The sequence below is a fragment of the Coturnix japonica genome, chromosome 9 (genome assembly GCF_001577835.2).
Source record: "Coturnix japonica isolate 7356 chromosome 9, Coturnix japonica 2.1, whole genome shotgun sequence".
In the NCBI taxonomy this organism is placed as follows: Eukaryota; Metazoa; Chordata; class Aves; order Galliformes; family Phasianidae; genus Coturnix; species Coturnix japonica.
Window position 1 is genome coordinate 10,720,960 of NC_029524.1, and position 20,280 is coordinate 10,741,239.

The 20,280-nt window shown below is 37.9% G+C and overlaps 1 protein-coding gene across 30 annotated transcripts in view; it reads right to left on the bottom strand.

Annotated features, from left to right (window-relative positions):
• The window catches only part of DLG1 (discs large MAGUK scaffold protein 1), a 123,572-nt gene that overhangs the window by 12,234 nt on the left and 91,058 nt on the right, over positions 1-20,280 (bottom strand). For 13 of the 30 annotated variants that reach the window (XM_032446681.1, XM_015871630.2, XM_032446676.1 and 10 more), the window contains 4 exons: positions 11,264-11,378; positions 5,516-5,692; positions 4,974-5,043; positions 629-728 (listed from right to left, as the gene is read on the bottom strand). In XM_032446681.1, the coding sequence (XP_032302572.1) occupies positions 629-728; positions 4,974-5,043; positions 5,516-5,692; positions 11,264-11,378 (462 nt within the window). The remainder of the gene's footprint in view (positions 1-628; positions 729-4,973; positions 5,044-5,515; positions 5,693-11,263; positions 11,379-20,280) is intronic. The other 17 variants (XM_032446680.1, XM_032446684.1, XM_015871633.2 and 14 more) reach the window with 2 other exon arrangements.

Sequence of the window (20,280 nt, forward strand, 5' to 3'; positions counted from 1 at the left end):
TAATATATAAAATCGGCGCTACGACAGGAGACAGTTCCCAGAACATCACAGGGAAGACAAGCCTATAGGAATGAACCAGGCTGGCACACCAAGTGTAATCACTGGTGCAAATGACAGAGAATGTGGTTTATAGCAGATCTGATCTGAATTTGCAAATAAAGTTATTGAGAAGACCATTTTCTTTTTTTTTTCTTTTTTTTTTAATGCAGGCTAAAACAGTCAAATTCACCTCTTCATTAAGGAAACTGAATTAGAACAGAAAGACTTTGATGCTGCCAGTCCAAAGGGACTGACTGGAGAGCCTGGTAAGCTCAGACATGCTTTGCTTGCTGCTCAGAATGACAACTGAGGAACCATTACTGACAGCTCCTAAGAGCCATTACCTCTTCCAGTTCCACATACACACTTATTCATCTGTATTAACCAGTTTACTGGGATACACTCTTGGTTTAAAATTTACTTTAATAGCAAATGAATGATGGCATTGATCCTACAGATTGGGTTGTCATTTGCATGCCAAGCTCGTCAGCCTGTTGCAGCTCATGAAACTGTCTCCATGGTAACACCCTACTGCAATCTAGCAGGCCCTTCTACTGCGCTTTCTCTCCATGGAGTGCCACATACTTACGGTCAATATCACTGGTTTCCTGCTCACTCTGCTCCTTGCTCTTGTAGAATGGAAATTTTCGGGAAAAGAGGTTCTTTTTACGCTTGTCATTGAATGACTGCTGAGGAAGAGAAGGAGGGGCAAAACAAAGGATGTCTAATTCTGTGTGAACAAAGGCCCAGACCAGCAGCTTTGTGGAAGCTGACTCCTATAACCACATTATGCAGTGCATTTTTCAACTTAACAGCATCTTCTCAGCTCATGTCAAACAGAGAGAGATCAGGATCATGGCTTTGCTCACCCCCTCAGTATTTCACACGCTTATTGCAAGAGAAGTGACAGGCTGGCTCACCCTGGAAGGCCTGACCTGCATTTCACAAACTTCAGCTTCTTGTGAGTGTAATGAGATGTGAAAAACTAGGTTGCTAGAAGGTGGCCGACCCAACATGAATTCAAAAAACAAAGCCAATGAAATCACTGGCATTATCTAGTACAGGAACTATGGTAGTTTGAAAGTCAGGTATTTACACATGCTCTTACAAACAGCTAATGTAAGAGCATACCAAAAACACGATGCCCCTCTGCAAAGGTCAAACTGTAGATACTTTGGTGATAGTTGCTAAATAACATACCACAGTTACAACTTGGCATTGCACTGAATTCTCTAATGGTAAAACTAAGAAAGTAATAGTAAAATAATAGAAATGGAATTAAAAAAAAATGTGCATCTCCTTAAAGTAAGATTCTTCTTGTGTAAGTGATGGAGAGCACAAATGCATATTCACTCACATATACCTGAGCTTACAGGTATATTTATTTTATTAATTTGTTATTATTTATTATTAATACCAGCTGTCATGTCTGTACTTGAAGACACTGTGACTGCAGCATCTCTAACTTACTACCCTGTGAAAAGTAAATAAAGAACCTCAGTGCATAAACAGATCAGTAATTATGCACAGAGCTGATACAGCTAACTTATGATAGGTGAAATGTCTTCTTTTTTTCCTTTCAGCATCAGTGACACATCTAACCAGATTTGCCAAGCTATGTAATTGGTCATAACTGTGTCATTTGGTTTGCAGAAATTCTATCACTGGGAGGATGGTAAAAGCAGGAAAACACCCAGCTTGGTTTTGTGATCTTATGCAGCTGGGGTGTCTGTTTATTTGTGAACCAAACACAGTCAATATGCCACAGGAAGTAATAAAACTTCCACAGAATCCTTTCCTAAAACATAATTTTAGAAATACCAAAATATATTCCATTCATTCAATAAAATTCTATGAGCAGCTATTTCTAAAATTTAAACCACGTTAATTTAGTTTGACCTCATTTAATCCAGTCTGAGCTCTCTTTCTTTATGTACAAAATGCAGTAGTAAAAAGTTACACTGCCTTTATTACCAGTCCTAAGCATGAAATGAAATATAGCAACAAGTAGGAATCAAAAAAGACTCATGTTTCAATTCACTGGCCACCATTTTTGGTACAAGTACAAAATGAGCATTTGGCTTTCCTAAAGAGGATGCCTATAGTGCTACACGAGTTGCACACTGCTGCTCTACTAATAATGCTTCTGGCCATCTGTTTTAATACAGGCTTGCTTGGCAGAATCATGCACTGAACACCAGTGATATTTTCATTACCACTGTCAAGACAAAAATATATTATTAAACCTACCAGGTGCTACAGAGGTGCATGGTAACGTAGGAGCACCTTCAGTAACATGAACAGTGAGCTCTGGATGCAGCAGTAATGTTTTAAGTAGGAAATACATAAACTTTAATTGGCTGGTATCTGTTTGACTAAAACTGTCATTCCTCTGTTAGAACTGGCAGACTTTCAACCTGACATACGGACAGAGGAACTCATTGGACTTGACTTCTCATAACCAGAAATGTCACTGGAATCTACATAAGACAGGCAACAAAGAAATATGCCCAAATGAGCAGATCTTAGCAGATCATGCACTCTGAAATGTGGATGGCTCACATTTAGCCAACTGTCTGCTAGGACAAGACTCTCAGTTTGGTCAAAAGAACATGAGAATAAGGGAAATGATAACAAAGCAAAAAATAGAACAGTTTTACTGAGGTGGTGAGATTTTGCAGCTTGTGTGATTAAAGGAAGTGCCTGATTGGTTTTACTTCACAAAAGATCATCATGGTTTTCATTTTGGTTTTGAAAACATTTCATAGCATTAATGGTTTTAACTTTCTCTACAGTAAGTCTTACTGAACTAATATGGAAATTCATATACTGCATGTATAATGGTCAGAGTCAGTTCCATTGCCAAAAAAAAAGAAATTAAAAGAATACGGGACTGATTTTTGAACAAAAGATTAGCCAAAAGATTACTTTAAAAAGATGTCGTGATTATAAAAAGCTGAAGAGAATTGCTTATTAGTTGAAAATGCATAGTTATCACATTAAATTCTCTACAAGCCCACTGCAAATCATCATCAGGCACTAAAAGCAAGAATATATTAAAACAGAAGCAGCACAGAAAGTTAGGTAAATGTGCATATGAAAGGAACGGGAAAAAAATAACCACTTCTGCTCCAGTTTCTTAGTGTTTTTTTAATGTAAAGGAAGGCAGATTTTACTATTTGCCATCACTAGGATTATTCCTTAGGATTTCAATGTAGAATTTCTGAAGAATTGTTCAAAATTGATATTTCATCCTGGCCGTGGAGAATTATCACATACGGGCACAGAAATGAACTCAGTCCATGAGGATGTGTACGTTGCAGATAACTTATGGGGAAAAATACCCCCATGAGAAACACAGGAGAAATCATTTAAAGGAGAAATCATCATGTTAAAACACTTGCAGCTGAAGCAACAGATTGTGAATAAGTGTAAGCGTGTTTGCAAAACAAAGTGTTACTAAAGAAACCGCAGTTCTGTATCAATGGCAAGCGTAGTTGCTTTTCCACTCAGTATCCCATGCACATGTTTGGTGCTCTGTTAGTACACGGTGCTTGTGTACCAATTGCTCTACTGCCAAAACGCTACCTCAAGTAGATCAGTAACTGTTCACAGCTGGGTGGTAGACAGACTACAAGAACATGCAATTATCTTCTCAAAGAACACGGTAATATTTAAGAAATTCTGTAATGTCAAATAATCTGAGGTATTTAAGACATTTGGTTCTTATGCAGCTTCTAAAAAGTGAACTCAAAATCCAGAAGCGTTGGGTTAAAGGCTACCACGGTGACTGACAACTATTTATCCCAGTAGGAAAATATGAATGGATGAAAAGAGAAAAGCAAAATGAAAATGATCAGAGGGATCCTTGAGGCAGACTCTGTTAATCAGAAAATAACTGAAGATGCTGATTTTGCTTTAAACAGTTTGCATCTATCTTTAAGGTATACAGATACATTATTGTGGCTTCAGAACCTTATATATTTGACTTTTGAAGAAAGGAAAACACTAACTACAATAAAAGACAAAAGAAAACCCAATAACTTGGATTGAAAATAATTAATGTTTGTGCTATTTGAAAAAAAAAAAATGATATATGAAATAGTTTCCTTGGAAGCTCAAAAGCACATTTCAGACTATACTAAAAAAGCAGTTGCTTTGCCTCCTCACCATTCTCATCCATCCCACTGTCCCACCTCATGTACTGGGACAAAGCTGCCATCACCAAGCAGTGACCTGCACCAAGGGACTGCTGTTCCTTTGGGACTGAGTTATCCTTCCATCCTCACTGCTAACTTTGTATGACTCCTGCACAGCCACACCAGTGTTTGTGCCAACAGAGAACAGCGATGAAACAAAAAACACTTGAGAGATGGATGGAGACTGTATGGTTAGCAATAAGGGAAAACTTAAGAGTCCCTTAAAGCTTCTGTAGCCACAGTTGTAACAAAGAATATAATTTATCCCGCTTACTGTGCACAAAATAAAACCTCAATTTATCACAGGGAGCCTGATGAGCAATATTTTTTTGTTTTCTATATGCATTGCAAAAACTTTAATAAAAGGAAGGTTTTAGTTATTCTGAAAATTGGTAGTAACCCTCTTCCCTAAAGGTGGAGTCCAAGGGTACAATCCAAACCAGCTTCAACAGCTTTATAAGAAGCACTTGCAGTGCCACTAGAAATGTCACTAGTTAATAAGTGATTACTATATACAGCTCCTATTATATTACATTCTTAAGAATAGTATCTATTTCTAAGCTAATCCTTTTATTTGCAGTGTTTTCGCAATGGCTTACTATTTAAATTTTATTTCATTTTCAGAAATATTTTATTTTTATTTTTTCACTAAAACTGACATGGAACCTGCATACATTAACCAGAGGAGTGTTACCATTCACAACACCAGGTTTAATTAGCACTTCATAAACTCACCCCCTTCTCTCCTCTTGTCTTGGAATTAAATTTCACTGTCTTTAAACGAGCTCGTTCTTTTTTCTCAACTCTACCAGAAAAAAAAAAAAACAAAACAGACAAAACAGTTAAATGAGCAAAATTCATGAAGGTTGAATTAGTATTTGTTATACTATAAGAGTAGTGCTCAAGTGCAAACAAGATCAGCAGCAACATAGTACACAAAACTTACTTTTCCCCTACTTAAACACAAATGGTGTAGGATTAAACTAATGTCACATTTCTAGTAAAGGCAGTTAACTCGCTCTATAAGGAGAGGGATTTGGAACCATCTTTGTCAATTTAGGAGTATACAGCTCCTAAAGCTACATATGATTCCAACAAACCTCTCACTGAGCTGATCACAGTCACACTACAGATTTTAGCTTTATTTACATGACTGGGTGATGTGGTAAAGAATTAACAACAAAGAGCAAAGCTGCATGTCTACAAACATATCCATATTAATCATATCAGGTATTTAACAGCAGGCATTTCAGAGTCAATAAAACGTCATGACATACCTGCGTTTGCTTGGGATAACTCCCATTTCATCACTCTCTCCATCTGGAGTTACCTGCCGTGCTTGCCACCATTCATCGTCCGAGGCATTGATGACATGAAGGATGTCACCAAATTTGAAGTTCAGTCCTTGGCTTGGGAGGCCACTGTCTTTGCTTTTGTCATAGTCAAAAAGAGCTCTACATGGAAAAGAAAAAAATTAACCACTGAAAAAGATGAAACAGAGGGGCTGCAAATAGCACAAGGGTTATTTAAGCTGCCTGCGTGTTCAGAAATGACTGCAACATTCTGAAAGGTGCTCAGAAGGAGAACGCTGAACGCAATCTCCCCCCGACACATATGCACAGATAATGCATAGTATGCTATTCACATACAATACATTGAAAGTTTTAATGACTGAGAATAAACTCCAGTACTTGGCCGAAGGTCCACAAGAAGATCTCTCTCCTGCAATGCAATCAATACTTCGCACAGAATAAATTACACATCAATGCAGGAAGAAAAAGTAAATTACTTTATGCATACAGCCCTGCTGAAAGTTCTGTAATGCACTTTGTTGGAAGTTACAAGCTGGAAATATTTTAGTAAATAAAAAATACTGTCAAATGCTGCACAGGAACACAATACAAAGGGATGCAAAAAATAAAAAGCTTAAAAATATGTTATAAGCAGAATGTTGCTACTATAGTATCACAAGGCAAAGAAAAGTATGTGAACTTTTTGAGAAAATCCCCTACCATTTCAGAGGAATCCCAACCTTTTTCGTAATGTAAGCCTATGTTCAAGTAACAGGCACCATCACTACCTGCAGACCAGCTGCAGGCTGCAGTATTATTCACTTTGCCAGCAAGGTCGATTTATTCAAGCTCATTGCTACTCTTGCTTTGTACTACTTCCTTCCCCTGCCCTAGTTACAAAGTAGAACTGTCTGGAAAGGGACATGGTACACCACACTGACAAATCAGTATGGGTTAAAGTTAATTTCTCCCTGTTAGATCATTTTAAATCTCAATCAGTTCCCTGAGGAACAGAGCAGACCTATGGTACACTTCTCACACAACAGCCAAGAGTTTAGTGAGGGTGTGGAATTGAATGACAGGAGTCTCTCACAGAAGCTAAGAGAGACTCCTAGGATGCTTTAGAAAGGACTCATTTTACTTTTCAAAAAGGTGCATGAACAGATGTCAAGTGAAGTGCATGTAACGAAAAAGGCCAACAAAATCATCATGTGTTTCATCTGACAGCTCACACGTTTCTCAGTGACACACCTGCTAAATGACAGCCTGTCTCCATTCAGAGATTTGATACCAAGTCCAACTCAGCCTTAGGAGAGCAGTGTCAACAGATCAAAAGTATTATATAAAGGGATAAAGGTTTTAATGAATGTTTTCTTAAGAGTCATGAGCAAGATAAACACTTTAAAACAACTAGAAATGCACACGGCTCTGCGTATGATGGGCCAAACAGCACCCAGAGTTAAGAAGAATCTCTTTCCATGCAAACCATTTAACATGGCATTTCCTGTATGCCTGGAAAGTTATCAGATGAGAACTTCATTTACACTGAAGATGACCTTTTTATCCACAGATTGCTGTATCTAAGATAGCTCCTTGATGAACTCCTTGTATGGAAAATTTTATTGTTGATTAACAGAGCATACAAGTATTTAATGTAAGTGATAACACAAATACAAATTTACTTTAGAATAAACTCAGCATTTCTGATCAACCGGTGCTTTGAATGTAGTCCCATGACATTCATTTCACATTTAAGAGCCTGCTAAAGTTAACTGACGACTCCTAAAAATTACTTTAAAGGGAAAGCACCAAGTCCTCCCCACTATTTTACCTGTGTTAATCAGAAACACAACACCACTAACATGGTAACTCAGTTCCTCCAGTTAAAGGTGTACAGAAACTGAAGGCAAGTTGCACGTTTCAAAGCCAAAAACTTAACTGTTGTGTTACCAGTGCCATGTTTTCCAGAAAGCCTTTTTACCAGCTGTGTTTGCTACTTGCAATACCACAGGCTGCTGAGCAAGTACTACTGAAGCATTTCTTTTGCAGTGCCCTTGATGAACAAAGTGATGAGTGCATCCCTGTAGCAGCAGAAGCATCCTTCTGTACTTCTGTATGAAACACAAATTAAACTTCAGAATGAATCAAGGTCAGCCTGTACAGGAGCTCCTCTTTTTCTCCCTGTTTGAAACTAACGTCTGAAGTGTCGGAACAACATAAGGATGCCCAATTAAACCCTTCCTGCAGTTGAGCACACTTTTCAGGCCTGGTGCTAACATCAATCTTATTTTTCAATGGATCTAATTAAGATTTCCTAATGCTTCCAAAACTGTGAAGTTTCTTCCACTTGGAGACGCAATTATTTTCTACTCTCATGCAAGGAGAAATCAGCACCATTGTTTGAATTGGTAACGTATCGGGCTGGTTGGAAAACCACACAGGGGTGAATGCCGTATTTAAAGCTGCATTCTACACACGTTGCACAGACAGATATGGCACACAAGAGTAGATAAAGCGTGGGACAAATTTACTCCTGGCAATATATTATCAAAGAAATTTGATATCATGAAAGAATTTCACTTTTTCACATTTGCTTTTTGAATTTGCAGGTGAAGGAGGACAGCATATGGGTACGGCTCAGATGTAGAATCACAAATATTGTATAAGAGAATCCCTCTCCTCTTTAAATAAAGAACAGAAGAAATACAAAGCAGCAATCAGAGAAGGGCACTAAACCAGTACATCTTAATTAGGGGGGAGAGAGAGAGAGAGAGAGAGAGGGAATTAGCTGGGCAAATTCAGGAGTTAGTCACTGCCGAACTGCTATATTTACACTGTCCTCCAAGGACTGCTTGCTGTATTGCTATTTATCATATCTAGAGGTACATGCAATTAAAGAGGAAAATCTGTCCTTTTACTTCAGGTTGCATCTTCGTGCAAACACATTCATCTTTTCCTTAATATTACACAACACTCCCCACGATGCTGTTTGCAAGCTATCTATTTATGAAGATAACACAGCTCAGGGATACAATGATGCAGCTCATTTTACTCGTTACTTTGTCAACATGACTTTGAGAAATCACCACAGATTATTATTCCAAAAGGCCTCAGAGTTTCTCTGCAACTGTGATCGAATGCCTATAAAGATATCTCTGCTGGACTTACTATTCAGTTCAGCTTACATTACACGATCCTAAAGGCATACCCCAAAAAAAACCCACAAAAATTACAGAATAAGTTTAACATCAGTTACTGAAACTAGTTTTGAACTAGTTCAAGTAAAAGTACAGAAAGATCATACCAAAGTAACTTACAGAGCATAAGTGGGACAGCCAACCTGTTCTGTCAGTATCTAGCAATATGTTCGAAGATCCTTGAAAGTTATTTCACTGAGGTCAAAAATTGCACTGGAAACCAGAGAACAGATGTGAACCCACCCTGCGTGTAGCCAAGTTGCCTACCAGACTTTGGCATCTTTAGATACGATGACAAGATTAGGTCTCAAAAACCATAGCAGCGCTCTCTGAGAAGGGACGTGGGTGGAGAAGTTCTTTTCACAAGGAATTTTTACATTTTAGATTTTTCTTCCAACTTCTAACAGAGCTGATTAGCAAGTTTCAAAAATCTTTCTTGGAAATGGAAGCACCAGTTTCCATGGGGCTGCTGCCAACATTCTGGAGAAGGCTGCACTTTTGGCAGCTGAAACCCAGCCTCAATCATTCCCAGGTCATCATTTCCATCAGGAGAATAAAAGCTACATAAACACAAAACACTTGTTAGGGGCTTGAAGCACTAAATGAATGTGTGAACTGGAATGTAAGCAGTTTAGAACCTGTAGCTTTAGGCTGTAACTAACAAAGCACATTAAAAGTGGTTGAGATCGTTTAGGCTAAGTTATGCCATAAGCACTAAAGAGATAAACTTTGTGATTATGGATATGAAGGTGTCACCATCATGTCCATACACAACACATGTAAAGAGCACAAAGCTTGTCAAGGGGAAAAAAATCACCAATATTGCGCTACCATGATCGCTTCATAAACTAAAAAAGACTGATGGCAAATCTGCACAACTGCCTTAAGTGGATCCAAACCTGAGCAACCATGCTACCCCACCACCAACAGACAGACCTCTCTGAACCAGCAGTTTGTGCAGTTTTACAGAGTACAACCAGACAGAGATGACCCATGTGAAATACTGTGCTTCTCTTGGAGGTTAAAGTTACTATCACTTTACTTAAGCCTCTTATTCTGGGTCTGCACGAACACAGAAGTAGGTTAAGGAAGTGCACTGGGGAGAAAGCAGGGATTGGAGAGAAATAACAGCGAATGACAGAAGTCTGGTCAAAGATTAACCAGAGTCACCATGTTAAGAAACTCCTTAAAAATTCTGCTGCTGCATTAAAATCCCTCTCTTGGCTTCTAAAAAAAATCAGCTCTGTTCAGCAACCTGTTACACTGAATATAATGGAGATGAAACTTGACTATTAGAAACAAATTTACTGTGGCTTTCCCAGTGAAGAAGTAGTGTTTCACTGCTTACAGCTAAGACTGAATTTTCAACTAGCATTTCACTTGATAGCAATATCAGTCAAAGCAGATCCTAAGAATCCTCTCTCCTAAGCTGTACCCATTCCTGGAGGGTACACTGCTTCTACAAGAGCAGAGTGATCAGGGAACTACTTTAGATAAAATGCATTTAATCAGGCTCATTTTTCTGATTTGATTCAATTTGTGGCCCTGCAAACAAATAACAAAGCACATCTGGGAGACAGGAACTGTTTGAGGTGGATTTCTGAAGGGGCAAAGGCAGTAGCACCGCAGCCTAAGATTTTTAGCAAGTAAACCAGGGAGGTCCTGCAACATTTTAAATCAAATTTAATGCAAGCGCCAACACTACTAACAAAGTCTTATGTGCTCTACTAATACATTCTGGCCTCTTCCATGAAGCTACTGCTGGCCCTTATCCAACTCAGAGATGAGTCACATTGGGGAACTCAAAAATCCATTCATTTATTTTTTTAAAATTCAACCTTTCAACCCATATTTCCCACTTGAAATGTTACACCTTCTCAGTATGTCATAACTGATATAAGAATAAGGCTGCACCTTGCCATAATTTCCCAGCGAAACTATGTCTTTTCATAATTATTTCATGCTCTTTTACTCCCACTTCCTTACTGCCTTCTTTATGTTTGATTTTGTATGAAAAAAATAATGAAGGATATTCAATTTATTCACTGTGATGCATTTGATCCCTTGTTTTCCATGGAAATTATTCTGTAACACAATTCTATCAAACTTCTTAATACAAACTGAGAACATGACTAAGCCAAGCTGAAGAAAATCAGATGGCAACCTGTCAAAGCTTAAGCATGGATTTGAAGTCAAAAGCCTAACAAAGGGGAGAATATGCAGAGTTCTGTCACAAAAACACAAACTGAGTTAAGCCAGATGTTAAGACTTCACATGCTTTGACTTAAAAAGAATAACTATGTGTTTACTGAAGGGTTATAATCTCAGACTCAGGATAAAAAGCAAGTAATTGCACAACCTTTCGAAGTTCTCAGTGCTAATGCTACTTTTTCAGTTAATCAAACTGAATTAAGTTTTGTTTTTAATGTGCTGCAATCACAAGAACATCAAGTTCAGCAATGAGTGAGTGGACAAAAGTATAGACGCACGTTTTCTGAAAAGCAGGAAAACATTATGATAAAAAAAAGATGATTACCTGACATATAGGGATCTCTTCTGGCTGGTTCGCAAAGATCCTGATCCTGAACTAATGCTACTGTTCATCATCTGCTCCCGTAAATCATGTATTTTAGCTTCAAAACGACTGTATTCTGTAAGAGAGGGAAGCACTGCTATTAATTTCCTCCGTACCTCTGGGGATTAAATTACTCACAAAAATGCTGAAAATTTCACAAAATAAGGACTTGTTAGAGGTTTGGGTTTTTTTAATGCAAGAAAAAGCTCCAAAATTCTAATGTTTTAATTAAGCTTTGGTATTTTTGAAATTAAAAACCACATAAAGCCTCACATTCATCAACTGAAATAGAATTTGAAATAAAGCAAATGAACAAAAGCAAATATCTGTTACAGAGATTTCATCATTCAATCTACAGTTTACAGTGACCAACTCCTCCTCAATTGAAACATAACTTTATCAATCAGTTCCCAGTAACCAAAAGACAAAAATTTTACCCCATGACTAAAATTAAAGCTTAGAATATGTATCTGAAGTGCACATATTTATAACCTTAATTATATATATTTTTTAATGCTAAGATGTGAGTATTACAAGTTTCTGAAAAGCTGGAACTGAACAAATACTTCAGTATCGCTGGGCTTGAGTAAGATACAGAATTTAGCAAGACAAGGTGAAGAATACGCAAAACATTATCTGAATAAAACAGTGTTCACATGGGACTTCAAGAAAGGAAAAGAACCAGAATTCTGGCATGAATCTCAATCCAATTGTAAACAGCATTAACACACTCGAACTCCCTCTATATAATTATGTACAATGTTAATCCTGGAAAAACGGATTGTGTTCTTAAGCAGCACTGTGTACTAATAAAACTAAGATAAATACATTTGATTTTATCTACAAAGGCAGACAGTAAAATAGCAATCGTTTCCGGAGGACAAACACAACCTAAAGCAAGGTACTTACATGCTGCCAGTATAAAATATGAACTCAAAACAAGTTTTTCCTTCAGTTGAATAGTTCGGACTTCAGGATCAACAGATCCACTTCTAAAACCTTTCTAGTTAAGGGAAATGCTCTACAGCCACCACCTTCGCCAGCAGACCACGTGATGCAAGATTATAACAAGTCAACATTGGGAGAGCCAGGGTGTGCACAGCCAGCAGCTGCTGAGCTGGGTAATTTGTGCTCTTCTCCCTTGCTGCACCTCATTCCCTGTGGGCATCAAATTTACTCAAGACACGCAAGACTGATTAAAAGGGCTCTAAGATGCAAAAAAAAGCCTTGAGGAAATCTCTGAACTGCATTTCCTTCTACAGCCATCTTAAATACCACAGTTTATCCAATTATGTTCTGTAGGACTTTCTCCCTACACACTCATCAGGCAATAAGCACCAAAACATAAAGGTTAGCCAAGAGAGGAAGGAAAAAGAAAAATTAAGTTATCAAGGAATTTTCTGTGAACTGTTTTCTGGTATACCACTTCATTCATCCCAGTAACTATAAATTGAATATTCTAGCAATAGCAGCCATAATTAACACTGTGCAGATTGTGTTCCTTAGATGCCTCTTAGATAATCCTGTTTCTTGTCCTTTAAACCCAAAAGCCAGTAGTTATTAAGATAGCATCTTGGTTTTTGAATCAGCAATGGTGTCTCTATACAAATAACGTCTGGATCAAATAATTTACCAGCACTAACCAAACTGATGATGCCTGACAAGAAAAACTGTTTCCACCCTACTGATGTTATTACTAATATCAAAAAAATTCAGCATGACAAGATAGCAACCTAAGAGGAATGTGAGAAAACAGGATTTTTTAGAAAGCATCATCCCTTAGGAGAAGGACGGAGACACAGAAAGAACAGCCTCCTCCTGCTGTGCCACTGTGCACCACATGGCGTGGGTAAGTCACCTCATTTTCCTCATCTTTTCCCCTTCCTCATTGCTGCTTCTCTTATCTACTTAGACTGTAAGCCCTGAGACAGGAACCCACATTTCATGAGCACTAATCTAAACAAGATTTCAGACAGCACCTGCATATCTGCATTTCATTTATATAAACATACAGGTTCATACTGAACTCATTTTTAACAGCTGCTGTGTCTCCCTTTCAAAGGTGAAAACTATAATAATAATGACTTAAATGGAAAAGTCTCATTTTACAGTAACAACTGGGGAGCAAAGCACTATGTTTATCAAAAGACAGGTATCAAAACATGGGAACAAATCTGAGACAAGCCAAACTTTTTCACATGTAGGGCAGGCAAAAACCTCATTTCCTTCTTCTCTTTTGCCTCTCTCCCCAGACAAGCCACTATCACATTTCAGAACAGCTAAGAGCCATCTCCTGAGATAAGGGAGAATGCAGTGCTAGTCCTTATGAGAGGACTGAATGTTGCCTAGAATAAGGTTCTTTGAAGTCTTAACCACTCATCTGAGTCTACTGCAAAGGGATGCATTTTGAACCTGCCAATTAATCAACTCAAATCAGTGCATCATTAAAAACAAAAGTTTTAAAACACATTGTTTACTGACTACTCTAATTAAAACAACAAATAATTTAATAATAATAACTTACAAATAATAAGAAAATAGTTACAGTTAAATTCATACTCCCAGGACAGCTTGCATTGTAGAAAAGCACTTAATTCATTCTGCCTATAAAACAGAACATCTTCAGTGTCACCAGCGTTTGAGCAGTGAAACTCTCCTGGACTGCCACACTGGTGAGCCACAGGGATAGGCAGAGTGATGGTGAATTGTCTATACCGGCTGTGGAAGGTTAAAAAAAAAAAAAAAAAAAAAGGCAGCTATGACAGTTACTTTGGTCTGGACCACACAACCTAGCAAAGAGAAATAAACGAATAGAAGACTACAACAAGAGATAGAAAATTCAGAAGGAAAAGCAATTCATGGAAGCACGGATGTATGCAATGGGAACAGATGGCAGCACAGCACCCAGACGCGGAGATTCCTACATATACTAAACCCACTAAGAGCTGAAAAAGTTCACTTTAATTAAAAAAAGTATGACTCTTGCATCCCTCTTACCATCTGTTTGTGGAAAACCTTCCTTTACTGAGCCCCTCTGGATCTGCCAAAGCAGTTTCTGCTGAGAGTTTTGTGCTGGTTTCTTTTTCCCCCTCCACTCTCAGGATACTCACAATTCTCCATCATTGTGCTGCCTACAGACACACTGAGAAGCAGAGCCTGGCAGTGAGTTCGGACAGCCACCATCACACCCACCTTGTACTGACCTTCCATGTGCTTCTAGTTCTCGACCGGTGAGGCAGGACTGGCACAGCACGCAGTGCAGTGAAGCTGCACTTATGAGCTCTAGTAATGAACCACCTCTATCTCTTGACTATCATCACTGATATTTGATAAATCCATAGGTACAATTTATGTTCTTGTTACAGACTGCAGTATAAATTTCAGGTGGTAGAGAAAGCTGTGGAACGTATGCTACTTACTATGACCACACAAAAATATGTGCCAAGATGTTATTTATGAAAATATACGAGCAAAAATACTTAAGGGCATCTGGGGACAGACAGCCCTTAGCTTCAGCTCCAGACTTTCTATATTAACGTGAACTGAGAGCAACCACAACGCATTCCATGTGCTATCAGTGGCTTTCACACACTTGTGCCTCACCAGCCACTCCACAGACCCAGGCCATGCAATTTCAAAACAGACTTAAAAACTGCATTTGTATTTAGTTAATAACTGTTCCCATAGAACCTGCAAAATTCAGAATGAGACCACATCCAGTCACTGCCAATACTGAGGTGAATTTACCAACAAAATGCATTTACAACCTGTAAAAGGCCGGACACTTCTTAAAGAAAGACTAGCAATTTTATTTATTATGTTAAAGTACAGAAGTGAAGATTTAAAGGATTAAAACACGAGTAAGCTGCTTTACAGTGTTATCTATCAGGACTATTTATAGCAGAACCCTTCTTCTAAGCTTAATGGGACAGACTTTAAAGGTACTTTAATTGACTAATCTGGATTATTCACAAATCAGTAGAAAGAGGTACAAGCAAGCAGGAAAAAAAATGGATGACGAGAGATCACACACCTCCCAACATGGTAAAACACTGAACTTTTTCTAAAATATTTTAAAATAATTTTCATTTTTTGAAATTAGAAAATGCTGAATTTTTAAACCATCAATGCTTTCAGCAATTCATGTACTCCACCGAAGTGTGACTGTAGCTCAGTCTCTTGTATGCAACAAGTACTGAAAGGTAAGTATAGCAAAAAAGCATTACTGCCAGTTTGCTGCCTTTACAAATGGGAGTTCTGTATTTCCCAGACAAATGTTCAGGAAAACCCTTAGCTCGAGCACATGAAAATGCTACTATTTTCCAGCATTTAGTTATTCTGTTTTAAATGCCACAAGAAAACAGTGCATAAGTAGCAGTGTCACAGTGAGAAAAATTGGTTCAATCCTGGCCATTGAAAGGTAAGATTTGCAAAGCATTATTTCTTCTAATTTGCTTTAAAGACAAAGAAAAATGAAAAACTATAAGGCTGTTGTACTTGGATCTTATTTTCAGTCAATGTATAAATTCCATCAAAGCAAAAAAATACAAGGAAAATGCTGGAAAAAGAAACAGGTGTCAGGAATTTGGATTACATCACTGAATCACAAGTACATGGTGATGGTTCACCATGAACCACTTACATTTATTGTAATCAAACTGGAAAGAATAAGCATGTATCAGCAACATACATAAACAGAGCAAGTTCTGAAGTGGTGTTTTGTTTTGGTTATTTTGTACGTGTTGTGGTTTGTTTTCTGTTTGTTTGGTTGGGTTTTTTTGGTGTTTGTTGTTTGTTTTTATTTCACAACACATGAAAATCATCCCTTGAGGACTTGGCCTCAACCTGATAATCTTACACTGATCCTCCCAATCACCTAAGAACATTGGGCTAATCTGATCACTAAACCATCTCACTATTCTTTCAGAGAAGAAGCGGATATACAGAGATAGACTTGATCACGTGAAATATAAAGAAAAGAGAAGTGTGGATTTTAAATTCTAAATAACAGGCAGCTGATAGTTGATGTGGGGAAAAAAAAGCAAAACCCTGTTCTGCTAATTAAAACACCTCCTTTGTTTTAAACTTCAGGCAGATTGTTGTGAAACAAAGCACTGCTATCATTTCCTGTTGTAAAAGGCTTATCTGCATTTTGCCACTATTTTGAAGGAAGGGTCAAGTGACCAATGAAAGAATGCTGATATGCCAGCACATTTTGCCTGCTTTTGTCTTCCATGATCTCTAAGAGCACTCTTCAGTTATGCGCGTGTAACTGAAATTAATAAAAGATATGGACTCGATGATCTCTAAGGTCCCTTCCAACCCGCACGAGACTATGATACTATGATGATATGGACTTCATCGACCAGTTTTGAGCTAGCAGAATATAAGAAAGAAAAAGTGTTTAACCCACAAAATGATTTCCTATCCAAATTCCACATTTTAAGTATTTTCATATTTTAAGCATATTTCTTTGGCTGTTTTTCTTATTTTAAAATGTTTACATGCACTCAACCTATGATAGAGTCATGGCTGTATACTGGCACTCGTTCCTTGTCAGAATGGCCAAATCTAACCTTCCAGAAATGTAAGCCTGTATTATTATGTCATCCTAAAAACTAAAACAAATGTTTTGGATGACCTTTTAACTTCATTGGACATCATGGAAGTGAAGGTGTCCATGCGAAATGGAGGGAAGAGTAAAACATGTCCCTCCAGAGGCTGCTGTATGTCTCTGGACAGTCCTATACTCCCCCTTGCTGCTCCTCTCCTCACTACATTCCCTTCGCACACTGCTATGTAGTACGATGGTTTCAGTGACCAGCTCAGAATAGACATTCCAAGAGATACACAGAAATCTAAATGGCTCAGAGCTTCCATTCATTCTTTCACATTATTATCATATTTTTTCTTTACCATCCTACATTTATGGAAAACGTGAAGAAGATACAAAAATAAATAAATAAATAAACAAATAAAAAGAGAGAAGGCAGAGTGACACTGAGGTCTCTGCAGAACTAGAGAGCAAAAGAAAAATATAATGGCACAGAAACCTCTACAAATGAGAATGGTTCATCAAATGCTTTTGTGCACTGGAGGAACATCATCTTCTTTAAAACCGCTTCGGGTAATGGTTCTTTGCTTTCAGTAGCACTCACTATAAAGCAAAATCCCATTTTATTCACAAATGATGTCCTAAAGGGAGACAGAAATGTGCAATGCCACAGGGAGGAAAACAAAAAGGAATTCAAATGGAAAATAAGAACAACATCCTGACTTACTCACCACCTCCACAGGGTAATTCCTATCTCCCAAGCTCCTGCTCTTTTCTACCTTTCAGCAGCACTCAGCCCCAGCAGGTTAAAACCTAGTGCTCTCTCTGATATGCACGCAACGTGTGTGCGTGTGTACCACACAAGCATGCACAAGTAGAATCCAGTATGACTCAATGTCTCACAACAACTGATTTTAGGTGATTTTTAAGGTCAAGTGTAAAATGTATCAGGAGAAGACAGAAGCCCTCTGGCTATGGTTGTGGCACAAGTGTATAGAAGTGGTGCATGATGTACAAGCCACTTTAGTGAACAAGAAAACACACATTTCCTCCTTGGTTTTCAGCTATTCCAAAGCACGGGTAAGTGACTGTAACATGATTGAAAATAGGAGGCAAATTTTGTAAGGCATCACTAAAATTACTGAATACTGCTCAGAAGTATTTCTAAGTATAGGTTTACATTTGTTTTCACACTGTTTCATTGTTTCTGATTCTATAACCAGGGAACATTCTGGAGATTTAAAAAAAAAGGAAAGTCAGTTACATAATTTGAGCCCAAATACAGTAACGGCAGTACCATTCAGCCATGTTAGCCTATCTAGGGAGCAGTAACTACTGCTCACTAAACTACACTGTCTAACTGGATTTGAGGAGACTGGGATATGGAAAATTCAATATCTTCCATGGCAGGAGTTTTCCAATGATTTTTATTTATTTACATTAAACAGCCTACTGAGGCTTTTATATGAGAGAACGGCCTACAAAGTTTTTGGTTTTGTTCTCCCCAGAAACCAGAGCAGAAAGACAGTAGGGGAACTTCTGAAAAAGCAAATGTTGCAGGATGCTATAATATAAATTAGCATTTTCAGCCACAGCTATGAACATACAAACTGTCATATACAGTTACAGGGAGTGAAGTGAGCCGGTCCCAAGTGTCTTCCAAATGCTCCTATCATACTGAATTTATTTAACCAGTTATAATGAGCACTGATGGATGTCTAGAATATCCTTGACCTGTCCTAGCTGTCAGCATCTTTTACTAAAATCCTACTAGAATCATAAATATAAATAACACGCATATGCAATACAAGTAGTTCGAACTTCTTTAGGAAGACATTTGAGAAACACTGATGACAAACAATAATTTTATGCTCTATTATTTTATTTGCTCTATATTATGCTCTCTCATTTAAATACTTTTTAACCTGTTCTTGAACAGCAGAAACAAATAATGGAGACATAGTCTACCATTCCCAACTTAACTGAATGAAGGTAGGGGAAAACAAGACCATCGGCAACCTATAACCTATAAGCTATAATCCAGGAAATTTTTAAGACAATCAGAATATGTACGTGTTTTTATTAAATATTCAATATTAGCGCGATCATATCTTCTACTTGGAAATCTTTACCTTAAACAAAATCCATTCCTATAATAAGAAATAATCAGGAAACTTTAAGGAAATACTCTCTTTACTGATTCCTAAGCTATAAGCAGTGAATATCTTATCCAAATTACTTCCTACACCAGATCTGAAAGAAGCTGACAGATGGAGTTCCACTCAACCTCTTTTTACAAGAAGTAAGAAAAAGACAGAGATGACAAGAGTCAGACATAAGTAGCAAGAGCTCTCTGAGGTACGCTGGCTGTGAATCACTTCATACTTCATCTCCAAACTACAATGGATCTCGGTCTCCTACACACACTTCTCTTCTGCAGCATGCTTCAAAGGAATACCCTGACATGCTTCCAAAATTCCTACTCCAAACAGGGATTAAAGAGCTACTCCAGAGGGAAAAACTGGAATGTGGACAAAATATCTTAGAAGGAAAAAAAAAAAAGTCAGATGCCTGTCTAAAACCTGGGATATTTCAAGAAATATCTCCCACAAATTACTTTTTCAAACAGGCCTTATAATTCTCTAAGAACCACGTTCTCAGTACAGCTCAGCTGCATGCAGGTTTGGTCCCTATGCTTCAGTAGTCATGAAGGAATAAGGGCAATTCTTAGTCTGAAGCCTACAAGTGACAGTTACTGAGAAATCTGTAACAGAGGCAAGAGTATGCTGCTCTAGGCAAACCTCTGTGCAATGAGTCAAAATCCCCTCGGTCAAGCACCTCAAAACATGCTTCAAGTAAATGAGTTATCTACTTGGACAAGCAGTAATGAAGAAAGCTGTTTTTTCCAGTGTAGAAAGAGAAGGAACCATCTAAAATGCTTAGTTCTTCCTCAGGAAAAGTGAGTTCCAACCTTTGGAGTACGAAGAGATCCTTTGCTTTTATAAGCATGAGTGCCAGAAAAAGAGGACTGAAAAACTGCTTCTTTTAGCTGAAGTCTGAACACATTTTTTGGCAAGGAAGAAATAAAATGGTTGTGTCTTGGAATATGTTCTACCAGAGAAACATTTGTTCTGCTACTAGCAACCACTTCTCAAAATATCTTTCTGGCAGAAAAAACAGTGACCAAGAATGCCCTCTTTGTACGAAATAAAAAAGTGGCCTGATCCTCAAAAGAACAACCCACAAGTAAATAAGAGCACAAGTCTTAACTCTTAAGATGAAAGATCATTGCATTTGGGGCTACTGGGTGTAACACAATTTGGCTCACCTATGAGAACGCTATAGAATTAAAAGAGGATGGGCCAAATGCATATCAACAGAAATACTTGATAATTCAGACACAAAACCTAAGCAAACACACCAG